The 15758-nt window shown below is 44.3% G+C and overlaps 1 protein-coding gene across 4 annotated transcripts in view; it reads left to right on the top strand.

The window, feature by feature from the left end:
* Window positions 1-915: 915 nt before the first annotated feature.
* Window positions 916-15758, top strand: part of LOC310908411 (putative RNA-binding protein Luc7-like 2) — a gene marked incomplete at its 5' end in the record, with an annotated part of 31260 nt that continues 16417 nt past the window's right edge. For 2 of the 4 annotated variants that reach the window (XM_083859416.1, XM_083859415.1), the window contains 3 exons: window positions 11201-11223; window positions 12589-12659; window positions 14353-14447. In XM_083859416.1, coding sequence (XP_083715542.1) covers window positions 11201-11223; window positions 12589-12659; window positions 14353-14447 — 189 coding nt within the window. Of the gene's footprint in view, window positions 1047-1125; window positions 1247-3991; window positions 4137-11200; window positions 11224-12588; window positions 12660-14352; window positions 14448-15758 lie in introns of those variants that run through there. The other 2 variants (XM_083859418.1, XM_083859417.1) reach the window with 2 other exon arrangements.

Raw genomic sequence — 15758 nt, 5'->3', positions numbered from 1 at the left:
TTAGCCCTGTGTCCTTGGTTTCTCAAAAAAATAAAAATGGGAAAAGGTTTCACTTAAGGGTTGGCCCTCTCGGGGCTTTTTGTCGGGTTTTTCTGTGTTGGGGGTGGGGGCCTCCTTTAGTCAGAGCAACCACCCGGGGAAGGGTGGGCAAGGACCAGCGTTTTGAAAGCGCCAAAGGTTGGGATGGAAGGGAGCTCTTCCCCGCGGGAACCCCGTGTTGTCCCGAGCTGCCGCTCCCCCCTGCCCCGGCTGTCAGTGCGGCCTGGCGGGACCCGCGGGGCGGCGCCGCCCACTCACCGCCTTCCGGTGCACTTCATAAAAGGGGGCGGAGACAGGCCAGAAGTAAGTACACAGGAGCCAGCCTCCTGTGGCAGCCCCAGTGGCCTAATGGATAAGGCATTGGCCTCCTAAGCCAGGGATTGTGGGTTCGAGTCCCATCTGGGGTGGGCAATGTTTTTTGCCCTCCGGCTACGCCACCTCTCCGGACGCCTGTGAGCCACCGGCTGCTTCAGGTCGGCGGCTCCTGGGTTTGTTGGACGTCCGCTTCTGGCTGCGGCGAGACCCGAAACCCCTTTTAAACCGCAGACCCCAGAAACTCAAGGGGACGCGCCCGCGGCCCAGCTCGGTTTCCCGCCGTATATTGCGCCTCTCGAAGGGCCCCCGGTGCTCCCGCTCCGTTACCACAGGCCGGCGACGAGGCGCGGGGCCCAGCGCGAGGCGTGCAGCGGGCCCGCCCCGGCCGCATCGCCCGACCTCCGGCGCTCGGCCGGCGCCGATTGCAATGGCGGGGGAGGGCGGCAGAGAGCAGGAGGAGGCGATCGTTCTCTCGGCGCTCGACTGCTCGGACTACCGGGACGCGAGGGCGAAGCCCGGCGGCGGCGCTCGATTGGCCGGCGCTGCCGCGCGCGGCTCAGAAGATGGCGGCGCTGGGAGCCCCTGCGCGCACCCTGCGCGCGCTGCTGCGCGAGCTCCGGCACGCGGCCGGGCGCTCCTACCGCGACAGCCCCGCCTACCGGCACGTGCTGGCGGCCTTCCGCGCGCACCGGGTACGCGCCGCCCCTCGCGCGCCCCGGCCCGGCCAGGCCCGGCGAGGCCTCGGGCCGCCCTGACTGTCCGTCCCCGCAGGTGACCAGCGAGAAGCTCTGCCGCGCCCAGCAGGAGCTGCACTTCCAGGCCGCCACCTACCTGTGCCTGCTCCGCAGCGTCCGCGAGCACGAGGCCCTGCACCGCGAGTACCACGGCAGGGGCGAGCGCTCGCCCAAGGAGGTCGCCGGGCTGGTGGGCTTCAGACTGCCTCAGCAGCCGGGAGGGAAGGGCTGAGGCGGGACTGCCGCCTTCAATGTGTATTCCTCAATAAACAAGTATCTAGAGCGCCTGGAATGGGCTGGACTCTCTAGCAGGTGCCTTTTGTCAGTTTTAGTTATGATGTGAAAGCCGTAACTGGAAACAAGCAGCCCCTCTCCCTTTATCAGGCTCCCCACATGCCCGTCCTGTCCTTGCGAATGTGTGTTATGAGGGGCAGCCTCCCACGGGTTGACAGAGATTTTGTTTGTAGTGGAAAAACATGTCAACCTCCACTGCTGAACTGCTTGTCTAAGGGGTTGCAGGCAGGGGCTCGTGGTTCCTCCTCGTGATTTAAAAGCGGTACGTGAGAGAATTTGTCCAGTGTTCACTGAAGCATTTTCCAGCCATATTCTGCGTATGCGGAATTTTATACCCTCCCAAGAAAAAAGGTCTCTTCTGTGGAGCATCTGTGGATTCTGGTGAGCACTGCAGTAGCACAAACCTCTTCCGTCTTAAAGATTTTTTTTTTTTTTTTGTGCTTTTCATTACGGTGAGTGAGCAGTAGCAATTCAGAGAGAGGAATTCTTTGTCAGTTACATGTTTCTCGGTGTCCCTGAAAAGTCGATTGTGTGACTGCCAGTTCCTGTGCTACCCTCACCCACTGAATCTGGAAAAGGCTGAAGGGAACTGACTGCCACACGAGGTACACAAATGGGACTGCGTTTTCTCACAAATCTGAAAACAGCAAGCTTCTTTTTATACAAGAAGGTCTTGGGTTGTTGCTGTTAACAAAAATGTTGAATTGCACACAAGATACATGAGAAATCTATAACAAGAATGACCTGAAATGCCTAAAAAATGTGAGGTTTACCTGGGGAGAAACTTGAAGCAACTCTAAGAAAAGAGTGTGTTGGGTTTTTTTTTACTGCCAGGGGAAACAAAGTGTTCTGTCAGAAACATGTTGCAAATAGAATTAATTCATCTAAGTCTACTTCTTCCTTTGTATTTAAAGCTTGGGGATGGTTTAATCCCCATAGTAGAGTGGATAGGCACAATGGATCCTTAAAACTGGGGATACTTGGGCTGCTTAGGTAAAGCAAGATGTGAACTACAAGTTTTAGGGTTCTGTTGACCAAAATTCCAGTTTGCAAGTCTTAGAGTGTCTCACTAGTTAAACAGCAGTGGGTTGTTTTTTTCAAAAGTGTTGATATAACGGGTGGGAAAGTATCAACCTATTTTCAGCTCAGTAGATCGGAGTTGTGGGATGTCACCATACACGGAGAATGGCTGTGACACACTGCTTGTTCTGGGTGATTTAATGAAAACTGCTGCATTCTATAATATATTGCTTGAAAAGGGATATTAAAAAAAAAATAATAATCATTTGTCCTGACACAGATGCTCTTTAAAGAGCAGAAGGAACTAAAATGTGTATGGTGTTGGTGTAAGTAGTCGCTAAAATTTCTCAATTTCCCCTAAGCAAACCAAGGTACTAAACAGACAATTCTAGAAAGCTTTGATGTCTCTTCCATTTACGTCTCCTTCAATCCAAAGTGGTTACTAAGAAAAGTAAATTTAAATTTTAAAGAAAAAGCAAAGCCAGGACACATTCTAATTAGCTGAAGGGCATTGGGTAGAGACTCTTTTCCTAAACGTGTTACAGAAAAGCATCCTCAATGCAAGTCCTTCTGAAATACAGATAATTAGGGTGAGGGGTTATTGTTAGGGGAGGTTGTGTGTTGCCTTTTTTCACTCGGATGGAGCTATCCTTGAACACGACAACGCTTGTGACCGATTAGAACTCATCTTTGTGACGGGTTTTGGGCACTAGATGGCAATACGACGGTTGACAAAGGGAGAGTCACAAAATGCAGGCGTTAGAATGGGTAAAATTCGTGATTTTTTCCTTTTTTTCTTTTTTTTTTTTTATGGATCTTGGTAAGTTGAACTATCAGCCCCACATGGCGGTAGCCTCAGTTTTAAGGGAGGTTATCCGGTAAGCGGGGTATTACAGTAACTCAGCTTACCACGACCGCACCCAGCACTGGAGAGCAGCAGGGCCCGTTGCAGGTGCTGCAGTCAGTCCCAGAGGCAGCTGTCCCCAAAGGGGAGCCGTCCCCAAGGGGAGCCGTCCCCCAAGGAGAACTGTCCTCAAAGGGGAGCCGTCCCCAAGGAGGAGCCGTCCCCAAGCAGACCTCTCCCCAGCCCGCGCTCCCAGCGCCCCCGGGACCCCGCCCCGCCCGGCGCCGCCGCTGGCCTGGAAATCGTGACGTCACGGCGGCCACGCGGGCCTTCTTGGCCAATCAGCACGCCCCAAGGCCCCAGCCCAGCGGCCCAATCAGGAGCCTCACCGCGCGGTGCGTCACCGGCCGAGCGGCGCAGGCCAGTGGGCCAATGGGCGGCGCGGGCCGACGGGCCAATGGGCGAGCGCCGAGGCCCGTCCGCGCTGACGTCGCGGAGCGGCCGGAGGCGCGCGGGGCGTGTGCGCACGGGCTTCCGTTCCCGCCGGCGCGCGCGCGTGGCGGGCGCGGGAGGGAGCGGGAGTGAGGGAGCGCGTGGGGGCGCGAGGCGGCGGCACCGGCTCCGCTGCGAGACGAGTTTCCCGCTCCGCGTCCCGCCGGGAAAGCCAGGCGGGGGCAGCGCCCGCTCCCTTCCCCACCCCCCCGCGACGGCGGGGGAGCGGCCCCGCCCGGGACGCGAGGGGCAGGGCCGAGCGGCCGCCGCGCCTCAGGCCTTGTAGGCCGCTGTCGGCGTGACTCGGCCGGGCCGCGCCGGCCCCCTCGCGCTCAAGATGTCGGCGCAGGCCCAGATGCGCGCCATGCTGGACCAGCTCATGGGCACGTCCCGGGACGGTAAGCGCACCCCGGCCGTGGAGGGGCGGGGAGGAGGGGTTGGCGCCTCGCAGTCCCGGAGGTCACGGCGGTACCGGGTGGGCCGGGCGGTGTTGGCCGTCGTTAGCAGGCCCGAGCCCTTCCCCGCACCCCCCGCGGGGCGGGGCTGCCGGGACCGTCAGCGGCGGCACGGGGGGAGCCGGGCACCGCCTCCCCGCGGAGCTGCGGGCTCCGGCTGCTGTCCGGGCCGCCGCGCTGGCGTCCTGCGGCCGCTGGGGTCCGCCTCTGGCGGGGTCCGCCCCGCATCCTTCCCGCGCTGCCACCCGAGAGGGGCTCACGAGCTTCCGAGATTCTGATCATCGAGGGGAGGACACAGCGAACCAAAAAATCCCCCCAAGGAAACAGCCCCTTCAGTCGAGGAGGGTGGGGTTTTGTGTTACACATTTGACTTACATATGACGTTATACATTTGTCTAAATTCTGGCTCAAACCATCGTGTCAGTCAGCAGGTGGATATGGCTGTTGCTTTATAAAAGGCAGTGTGGCGTTCACCCAAGTGGACACACTCTTTTAAAGAAGCAAGCCCTAAACAGCCGAGTAAAAACTTAACATCTGGAGGCAGTCATACCCAGAGGAAGGAGATACAAGGTGTACGGTCAGGTTTCAGATCGCTCCGCGGATCACACGGTGAAGAGTGTTGCTGTGTAAAGCTTTCGCAGTTTTTGTTGGGATGCGTGGCGATCAGCTTGAAAGTCTGAGCCGGCACTCACCCATAAATCCAGGTAGTTGGGAGCTGCTGGAAAAGAGCATTCCAGTTGTGCTGTGGAGCTCTTAACTTACAAGAGAATACTGCACCCGAGGGTAGGCAGCAATTAGAGGCAATTTAAATGTTCTGCATGTGATACTCAGTCTGTACTCACTCTTACAGACGTGTTGGTTTGTTGAAGCTTCGTGTTGAATTAATGGTTACCTGTTTCCTCGTGCACAGAGTAGGGTGTGGGAAATGGGATGTACCTTGTATGTACTGCTCATCTCTTGGTACTGGGCTAATGTGATACGACAGCTTTTTTTAATATAATCCAGAATTTCGAATGGATTCAACTGATTTACACATACTCCTTGTATCGTGAATGCTTTCTGCTGAGTTCTAAATTATTGTTCTGCAAAGATTGTCTTCCAGAGTAAGAATGTTTAGTCAGAGGTCTAATTTGGGGTGGTTTTGTCTTGCTCCAGAAGATTTTACAATGTTTCCAATGTTGTGGCTGTGTATGTCTGTCTAAGTGCTTGGTAAAGTAACATTGTGCTTGTGAAACTCAAGTCTTCCCAGCGTTGGCACCTGGATCGCTGTCTCAGTGCTGCCCTGAGACTGCACAGAAGGTTTGAGGGGGGTGGAGGAGCTGTTTCAGTTTCCAAAGGTATTTTCTGTTGGATGGTGGGAGAGGAGTGTGATTTGCTTGAGAAAGCTGCCCAGAAATGTGAAGTGACTGATGTCTAAACCAGGAAAAACCATTTCAGGGTGTATTTTCTCTGCCTTTGTAAGAAGGCAGTTATTGTATTGATAATTGTATTCCCCCCTTCCTGCTCACCGTGTAATTCCTAAACTGCATGTGATGAACTGTTCAGAAATTAACTGTCCAAAAATGAAGCATTTAAACAAAATGGACAGGGTGGGGAAGGATAAGGAGAAAGACCATTAGTAAAACTGGTTTCTGTGATTGGATTTGGGATCTTTGTGTAAGACCGTACTAGTTTAAAAAAAAAAAAAAAAAAGTTCAGTGGAGCTGGAGTATTATTTAAACTGAATTGTACACAGGGATTGAAAATTAACCTTTTTTTTGAGAGCTGATACTTAATAAATCTAAGCCCGGGCTCAAGGTCATTGAAGTATTGCTAACCTTGAGAATAGTGGGGTTTGGGGTAATTAGGGTTTTTTTTTTATTCCTGTTACAAATAGACAAATAGTCTATTTCTGTTAACATGCGAATTGCAGCTTTTCATTAGAATGCGCCAGTTTTTTAATTTCTTGGTAGATCAGAACTTTCATGTCACCACTTGTCCCCATTGCCTTTGATTTTGCTCTGCCCAGCAACACAGTAGAGTTTAAAATAGAGTTTCTGAAAAAATAATCTTTCTTGGGCAATGTTTTTGTTTTCTATTGTTTAATATTACCAAATGCTTTTTAGTTTTAAACTTTACAAAGTCTGGTAGGTTTTTTTTAAGAAGCCTAGACTATAAAGGCTTAAAAATTTTACATATTTTAGAAAAGTTAGATCAAACATTTGATCTCTTCAGTGGGATGGGAATAGAAAAAACTCAGAAGTAAATTTAAAACCAGTGGCCATGCCTGAATATATGTAGGGGGTTTTTTGGTTTCAGTTTTTTTTCCCTTTTAGGTTATGGTATCATTTGTAGAAAATACGAACATGCTCTGAAAAATATTTTGAAAATTCCACAGTGAGGTGCTCAAACATGGTTTTAGGGGACGAACCGTTGGCTGTAATTTGTGGGACAACATGCAGACTCACAGTTGGTGTTCCTAGGGCCAGAATGGAAAAGCCTGGAAGAAGCAGTGATTGAGTGTTTTTATGCACTAAGCTCTGGGAACACCTAGGAGGCACAGTTCCCTATTGGTCACAGTGATTCAAAAAATATTCCCTAAGCTGTAAGAATATTAATGAAAAGTAACCTGTGTTAGAGGAGTGTTCTCACGTCAAGCGGGGCTGCCCAGCACGCGGCACCCGGAGGCGGGGGGGTGTGCTGCCCCGGGCCTGCCCCTGGCTGTCCCCTTTCCCCGAGGGCGCCGTGCTGTTGGCAGGGACACCCGAGAGCTTCCTGACCTCTTTGGCAGCCGCCTTCCTCCCTGGGCGGAGCTCGGGCAGCAGGATGGGTGCGCTTGCAGTCACACGGCGCTGCTCTCGGGCCGGGACCGCCAGGGTGTCCCCTGCTCCTTCGCTCATGTGATGAGCACCTGACAGAGCCTCAAACTGGGGGGACTTGGCAGTGCTGCTCAGGACTCGGCAGTGAGCTGCAGGTCTAAGAATAATCTGGCTTGTCTGAAAAGCACTTGTGTTGGTGCTATCAATACAGATAAATGTCTGAATGGCAGGAGTAGTTCTTTTACACACCTGGGAAAAACATTTATTAATTATTATTTAAAAGCAAGTGGATTTTTAAAAACATGTTGCATATTACCTAGGTTAACCTTCTCTTGCACATTTCTCTGACAAGTGGAAAGCTGACTTGGATGTGGACTGTGCAAAATTAAAAAAAAAATTAAAAGTGCCTTTGATTTTGATGCTAGTAAAAAGCTGGTTGTTTTTAATATAGTCATGACTGCAGGCTGAAAAAAATCTCTGAAATGGCACTTCGAGTATTGATAATCTGGCATACCTAGAGAGGCTTTAAATATAAATTACTGAATATATAATATGGGTTCTCCAAATATTGAGAAATAAGTAGTGCTGAAAACCAGCTGCTAATCTTATGTACTTATACATATGAATGTTTTTGTTTAGTTTTTTTTTTTACTGCTAACACTTAAACGAAAGGAATTTTTATTCCATATGTCAGTAGTTAAAAGGTTATTTCAAGTTGAATTTTTGTTGTTGACCAGAGCTGCAGGAACTCATCATTTAAGAGTACATGGCACATAGAAAAGTATGACTTTTATTTTTTTTAAATACTGTTTTTCAACTGTAAAATTGAGTAAACTTTTTTTAATAGCATGCTTAGGGTAAACCCTGCTTTTGCCATCCCTGTTCTCCAGAAAATGGGAGTGAACCTTACAGATGGGATCATAACTATAAATTGAGTCATTTACAAATTTAGTGAAATGTTAACAATTGATATTAGTATCCCCAGGATTGTTTGGGTTTTTTTCCAGAATATAGTTTAAATGGGCAAAGATTGACACGTTTTCTGTAAAAGGCCTGATGGGAAAGATTTTATCTTGAATTAGCTTACCTTGCCCAAGTGTTTCATTTTCCTCCAGGTCAGTTCCATACTCTGCCTTGCTGCAGGAGTGAGTGCTGGAAACAGCCTGAGGAATTGGTTGGAAGCAGAGGGTGAAGCAGGATTGTTACTTGTGACAGTGTTGTGGTGCATTTTTGCTCTACCAAATTTCTGCATGCTTCTGTTACTTGTTTTATAATGGTTTGTCCCCATTTGTTTTATAATGGTACCTCCATGTTAAAACCCCTCTTGGTTTTTCCTTAATTATGGGTCCTGTCAATCACTCTGCAACCCTGCCCAGCTCCCTTTTTTTTGTATGGGATTGTTCTACTGATCGACTCCTTGTTCTGGGTAACTCCCCCTCCCTCTGGGATTGGCACTAAATTGTCCCCTGCCCCCTTTCCACAGCCCCTGTACTTAAGCTGAAACCCAAGAGGAAAAACTCACTTTTACATGGGCCATCCTCTGGGTGAAATAAAACCTGGATGAAACCCACATGGAAGTCCTCCCTTCTTCCTCCCCATCGCCACACTTCAGCCTGAGGCCAGACCCAGGAGATGGGAAAGGTACCCAGCTGTGCCCCTAAATGCAGTTTTGGTGGAAGAGCTCGCCGGGAAAAGCAACCCGAACCCTGTGTGACAGCAGTGCAGGCACAGCAGATCCCAGGGGCCCTGCTGCCACACAGCGTGAAACTGCTAAGACTTGACTGTTGCAAAGAAACGTGGTGCTGCTTTGTGTTTTTCAAATAATTGCCACCACTTAAAAATTAGACTACAGTCTGGAAATTTGAAAATCTAGCATAATTAATTGGATTCTCTTAAGAGACAGGTGAATTTATGCATGCTTCTGAGACTCACATGTGGTCATGGAAAGGTTCTCCCAAGCATCCTAACAAATTATGCTATGTGACTAGCAGAAAAATCTTGGAGCCTTTACGTAGAAATCTGTATGTATGAAGTGCCAGTCAGCACCTCTTTTTGCTTCACCTGCTGGCTTTTTGAGCTGACTTTAAGTCAGTTCTTCAGCTGTTACTAGCAAGTACACTTTTCTTGTTGATTATCTTCCTCTCCCTTTGAAGCTTATAATACCCTTTTCGCATCTGTTCACATCATAACTGGTTTTTCTAGGTTATGCTTCAGTTATCCTTAATAGTGGTTAGTAATGTGTGTTTTCTGTCCCCATTGTTTGGAAGGAATTGGCGTGACACTCCTGTGCTTATTTTAGTCATCCTGTGTTTGGTGGCACACTTCATATGGTAACAGAGGTTTAATCTAGAACCTGTAACCTATTTTTTAGTTTCTTTGTTTTAGTAAGCGATTATTGAAGAATTTCTGTGTACTTAACAATGGATGGAGGGTTGACATTGGTATTTGCAGGGTTAGGTAGAGTTTGGTTTCCACTTTGCTTCACTCTCAGAGGTAGAAGGTAGTATGTGTGCTTAAACTTCGATAGATCCTTGTTGAGGATTTTGTAATCATTTGGGTAGTTCCAGGCTGAGAGCCGGGATAGTGAGCCAGGAGCCTCTTCCAAGAACTCTGCTTTCAAATACAGAGCAGCAGCAAAGGCAGAGAAAAATATCTCATATACTGAATTTCTTCCCAAAATGTTGAACTGAAATCAGCTCAGAAATATGAAAATAGCCACAACACGTGATCTTCATGAAAAGGTGCTTTATTTGTCAATCAGGAGTGATCAGGTTTGAAGAGCAATGACTCTCTTTAGTGAATGGTCTGTATTTTCTGGATTTGTTATAAAGTTCTGATAGTTTAAACCTTAAACATTATGGGAACAATGAAGGATTTGAGGAATTATTCTCTACTTGGGATGCTGTCTGAAATGGCATTTATGAAGAAGCAGATGGGCATATTCATACCTTCAGGGAAGCCGTTCTGATGTTTGTTCCACTTGTAATGCATTAGCTAAAGGATGGTTTCACTATATTCTTCGTTCATAACTGTTGCTTCAGTCATGGTGTAAAACAGAAGCAGTCCTGGTTAGAAATATTTATTATTCTGTAAGTGTTAGGATCGGGACATGTCCAGTGTTAGTGACAAGAGTATCAGAATTAGCCGCCCATTCGCTGTGCCGCAGGAACAGGATCTTATGTGCCTGCATAAGCCTCAGTTAAATAATGGTGTTGGATACTGGTTAGACGGGGCTTGCTTTGTGGGTGGAATTTGATACACAGTTTTTAAATGCTTACTCCACCCAGTTAGTAGTTCTTGAATAAAGCTTTTAGAGTCCCTTGCCAACGTGTTGGGACTCATGCTTCAAAAATTTCAGTGGAAAGTTAGCCATTTTTTGTTGATGTATCTTAATTCAGAAGTTAACAGCATGAAAATGAAAATTCACTTTGTTTCCTTTGCATGGATTGCACCACTGATTTATAATTAGCGGTTACAGTTGGATTATAAAGGGTAATTCTCATCAGTGCTTTGGATTGTTGACAGCAGTGTATTAGAGTACACAAGAATAGTAAGATGCTGGATCAAAGAAGTCATTGTTATAAGCATGTTACTATGCTTTGTATGCATTGTTGATGTGTGTTTGTTTTGTTGGTTTGTGATTAAAGTGTATTGAACAGGAATGACATTGTGGTGGCTTGTTAATAGATTAGACTTGGGAGTTCAAAGTGAATTGTGTAGTACAAGTCCACATTGTAAGCTTAACCTCTGGATGTTCCTTAATCAGCAGTTTGCACTGCTCTTGAATATTAATGTTAATTTTGTAGTCAGTATGTTCTATACAAAATAGAAAACTTCCTCTAGAAGGTTTAATTACTGCCAATAATCTCTTGAGTATCTGTGTATCTTTGAATATTGTATCTTGAATATTTGTGTAACTGTGTGCAGTTTCCTTATGCTTGTAAAGATATGAAATGTGCAAGTATAGAAGTTTCTTTGGTGTTTTGCTTTTTTTTTCTTTTCAGTTCTGTTTCAAAGTTCTCCATTTACCTGGAAAGTAATCTCTTAGAGAAATGTGGTTTGGGACAGGTACTTTATGTAAAACTAAAGCTGGTGCTTCTTGGGGAAATTTTAATTTATTTTTTCTCCATATAAACTTTATCAACTATATGATTTTTATTTTAGTAGAAAAAATCTAATTGGAAACACAAGGATGTCTTACAGTAATAGATGTTGACTCCTGTAATGCCGTGGTAAATTACTTTCATTTCTTTACTGAGCATGAGTCTTAAAGACCTAGTAGTTGAATATTCTGCTATTCTTCAAAGGCAGGGTTAAATAAACTGCTATTCGGAGCTAATTTAATTATTTACCTATTGAAATAGAATTAGTAATAAGGCCTAAAATATCCACGACAGTGTCCTCTTTATAAATGTTCACGAATACTTCTAAAACTTAGGAAATTGCAGCTACTTGTTGCCTGGGTATATTATTTTCTTATTACAGAATATATAAAGCTTTTTTTTTTTTTTTTTAATACTCATTATTTAGATTTACCATTCATTTGTTCATTTGACCATACAATGAAGGTGTCAACTTCACTACAGTTTGACAGGCAGGAGTAGCATTTTGGTTACCTGCTGTACTGCGGCAGTTCTTGGCTTAAGAACACATCTGTTTGTGTTGTTTCAGTTCTTAGAAGGCATCTGCATAAATCTCATTTGCTGTAGGTAGAATGTCAGGTGCATAGTGGATCCGTAGGTTTTATTCTTCCCTCCCTCCATGTAGATCCTAGGCCATCACCCACTCAGGATGATTCATCTGTAGGTCAGCAGCAGAATAAATCTCTCTTTGCCAAAGAAGTGTGCGCTACAAATATTGGAGTTTACAAAATTCATGAAGAAATAAAAACATTTTGTTCTGAGGCTATCAGACTTGCAAATGAGCTGCCAGAGGGACACAAAAGTCAGTCACTGTTAGAATGTGATAAACTTTTCCTTCTGAAGCAGCATATATTAAAAAAAGTGCAAATGTATAAAATTGCTTTTTTTAGAAAAGGACATGTAAATACCCTAATCATATTTGTAAGAGAACCTTTCTAAAATTTTTTAAAATGCTTGAATAAAGGCACAGTGCAGAAAAAATAAAGGTTTAAAACACAAATGTGTAAAGTATTCTTGAGGCTGTTGTTGATCGGGTTTTGCCACCTTTTTTCCCCTGCCCCCAGTGCTGTCCTCGGGTTGGTAACTGTGATTATCATGCTGGCCACTTTGATGAAAAGAGACTGTATTTCAGCTGTAGTATCTCTACCTAGTTGTGGTAGAGGTGTAAAAAAAGCTACTTGGAGGTAATGTCTGTGAAAATACTATTTGCCAACTTTACCTAAGGAACCTGAGTCTTTGAGCAATTTCCTGGTATTGGTAATTCTCTGACTCCTGATAGGTTAGTGCTGTTAGGCCATCACCTGTGGGGGATTTTCTAAATACTTTGTTGATGCGTCTTTATATAGAAGAATCTTTACAGTCAACATGTATTTCTAGATGCTGTGTTAAAATTGATGGCAGAGTCTATTAATCTATACAAACTGAACAATCTGGCCCCTTGTTTTATTTATAAAGGTTCAATGTATCTTTGCCTGCCTACATCAATCTGCAAGGGAGTGTCAGAAAGGCCCCGCATTCGCCGAGCCGTGAGTTATCAATAACTTTTCAGATGTGTTAATGAATGTGGAACAAACGCAGTTATGTGTTTAAGAAAAAATAAAGATCCACCTTCTAAAAAGAAAAAAAAAAAAAAAAAAAAAAAAAAAAAAAAAAAAAAACAAACCAGCAAAACTCTTTACTGCAGTAGCAGGCATGATTGTAAAGGGATTACTCTAAATTTTTAGTAGTGTAACTATAACCAAGCAGTAGGGTTGCCCTCTAGAAAACCTATTGTTGAACTGCTTTGAAGCTCTTTGGTGTGTGGGTTACAGGTTTTACCTGTTGTATCCCACAGGCAAATTAAGTATGTTTTGTTTATGAAAGCTTTTGTTTACTTAATAATCTGAAACATGGCCCATCTGAAAATGTTATATATTAGCATCCTATACATAGAACTGATATTTAAGAATCTGATTATGTAATAGTAAGAAAGGTTTTGACTAAAAAGATACAGGTTTTTTATTCTTCTCTGTTGTAGTTAACCTCAGTAATGAATATGACTTCTTGAATTGTTCAAGAGATTCAAATCATGAAGCCATAAAAAAAACTTCAATAACTGCAAAATGAATCTGCACTCTTTAAAATATTTGATGAAATATAAGAGGCTGCTATTTGAGCTGTATGTCACTTTTTCTCCCAGCAGTCCTTGCTTCAGTAATTCACCAGTAGGTTTTCCATGATAAGAGATCATATCAAATTATGTTTAAAAAAACCAAAAAGGCTGTATCCTTAGAGATATTAAGGTGTTTCTTCATGCCTGTGTCGTAACAAGAAGAGAGCTATTGCAGTGATCTCTCTTGTGAATTTCACACAGTGACAATTATGTTATGATTCGAAGGGAAGCATGTTCAGCCCTCATCCCCAGAATACCAGCTGGTTACCTTGTTCTGAAGACTTCAGGTCTTGCTCCAAGAAGGGGTTACTTAATCTTGCAATTGGACCTCAGTGTCTGGGCAGGTTGATGCTTCCGCTGATGCAGGAGCTGCAACCTGCCACAATGAAGATATAATTAAGATGTTCCAGCCCAACAAACAGCATGTAGAACCAAAAAGAAAAAAGGTTTATCATATGGAGATATACAAACCCCTCTAAAATATTTTTCCTATAGGCTATGCCCATATGTTCGAGTGATTTTTTTTTCAGGTTTGTAAGCATTTTAAATCATTCTTCTGCCAACTCTTTATGCTGCTCCCATCAGATGTTAAAGGGTGCATTGCATCCAAGAGCCAAATCATAAAATGAGTATCAGGTGGGATTTGGTGAAGACTCAATTTGTTTTGCATTTATGAGGCTGCTTTGATATGCTAGTTCTTGCACAGAAATACATCACTATTTCTTGCAAAGTCTGAACAGAGCATTATATAGCTCACTTAACAAATGCTATTGTATCAAAGTGTTTTTAAGCTAATACTGACTTTCTGGTTTCAAGCACTTTTCCTGCTGCATTTTTGGAGGGGAAGTGTGAGAGGATTTTTAAATAGCATTATAGAGCATTAAAACACATTTGTGGTTTTGGTGTTATTTGACAAAGAAGCGTAGAGTGTTTTGAGTTCTAGTTTCCATAGACCTTGTCCTAGTGCCCTAGTGACAGGGCACTGTTAACACTTTGCATGTAACCTGCAGAACGTGTTGGACTGCCACAGATTTCTGACCTGGACTCTGCTGATTTCTATATTACAGGTGACACGACCCGTCAGCGAATCAAATTCAGTGATGACCGAGTATGCAAGAGCCACCTTCTCAACTGCTGCCCTCATGATGTGCTCTCTGGAACCGTATGTAGCTAAATCTCATGTTTGATTTAGATAAGTGGAGAAATTGAATTATATTTATTCTTCATAGTAATTCCTTAAATTTCATGGTTTTCAGCCACTATCTAGAGCTCTCTGGTAGTTCAGAGAAACTTGCCTAAACAACTATTCTGTGGGTTCTGAAGTTAAATTTTAGAGTTCTTATGTCCTGTATGTTAATTATTACCTAAATTTCATCATTTACTGTAATGTGAAAAGCCACATAACGTTGCGTACGTGAATTGTGCTATAGCAAAGTGGCCTTACGGTGGTACACTTGCAAGTAATAGAAGGAAATAAAATATATTGTATGCATAATGAAACTGCTTTCTTAAAAATGTATGTTGTAGTGGGAAAGTATTCCACAGACGTATTTATAGAGAAAAGTAGAGATTTTTCTCTCTTCAGAAATATTTTAACGAAAATAATTTAAAGTTCAATTAATTAAATTTCTGAAAGTTGAGATATGTTTACTATGATATCAACACTTACTATACAATGTCCAGTTAGTGTGCCGTTGTCATAAATTATAAAGCAATTTTTAAATCTCCATTTGTGGCATATTAGTAACTTTTGATTTGGACTTTTGCACACTCTAGTAGAAGTTCCACTACCCGAGCATAGGAAACACGAGGCTTTGACACATGCTAGTAGCTTTGTCAGTGTGCTTGTGCTTTACCTTGTGATTCATGTTTAAGGTAGCTTATTTTTTGTGAAAGGCGGGTGAGTAATGTTTCATTGATTATTTAATATTAATGTTTGATTATTAGAATAATTAACAGTAGAGATGATACACAGAGTCCTATGTGCCTGCTGTTTTTAATGCTGCTAGGGTTGCTTTTTTCACTGATGTTGGCACATTTTGTTACCCTTTGGCACTGGGCAAAATAAGTACTGGAAAATCAGTCTGAAGGATTATTTGAAGTAGTATTATGTATCAATGTATATATAGGTTTATTTTGACCTGATTTGTGCGTTACTATCCAAACAAAATGGGGGGAAAGGGAGAACAATGGGTTTCTTTTCACCCATCTGTTGTGTTGGATGGTGCTTTGGTCGTGTGGTGAGCGAAATAACTCCTGCTTGGGGGTTATTTGGGACATACTGGTAGGCTATCAAAACATACAAAGGCATTGGTCATAATCCACAAGAAGAAACTTGTCAAAGATTCATTTGACAGCTTTTCATTGTGGTCCAATTTCTGTGAACAAAGACTTCTATAACAGCTGTAAGTAAAGAAGTGTTTATCTTCAGAACCATAAAAGTCCTGGGTGTTGTGCAGTAGCTCCTCTTACA

The sequence above is a fragment of the Zosterops lateralis genome (assembly GCF_965231275.1).
Source record: "Zosterops lateralis genome assembly, chromosome: 4".
In the NCBI taxonomy this organism is placed as follows: domain Eukaryota; kingdom Metazoa; phylum Chordata; class Aves; order Passeriformes; family Zosteropidae; genus Zosterops; species Zosterops lateralis.
The sequence above is the reverse complement of the archived record's forward strand: the minus strand, read 5'-3'. Positions and strand labels throughout refer to the sequence as shown.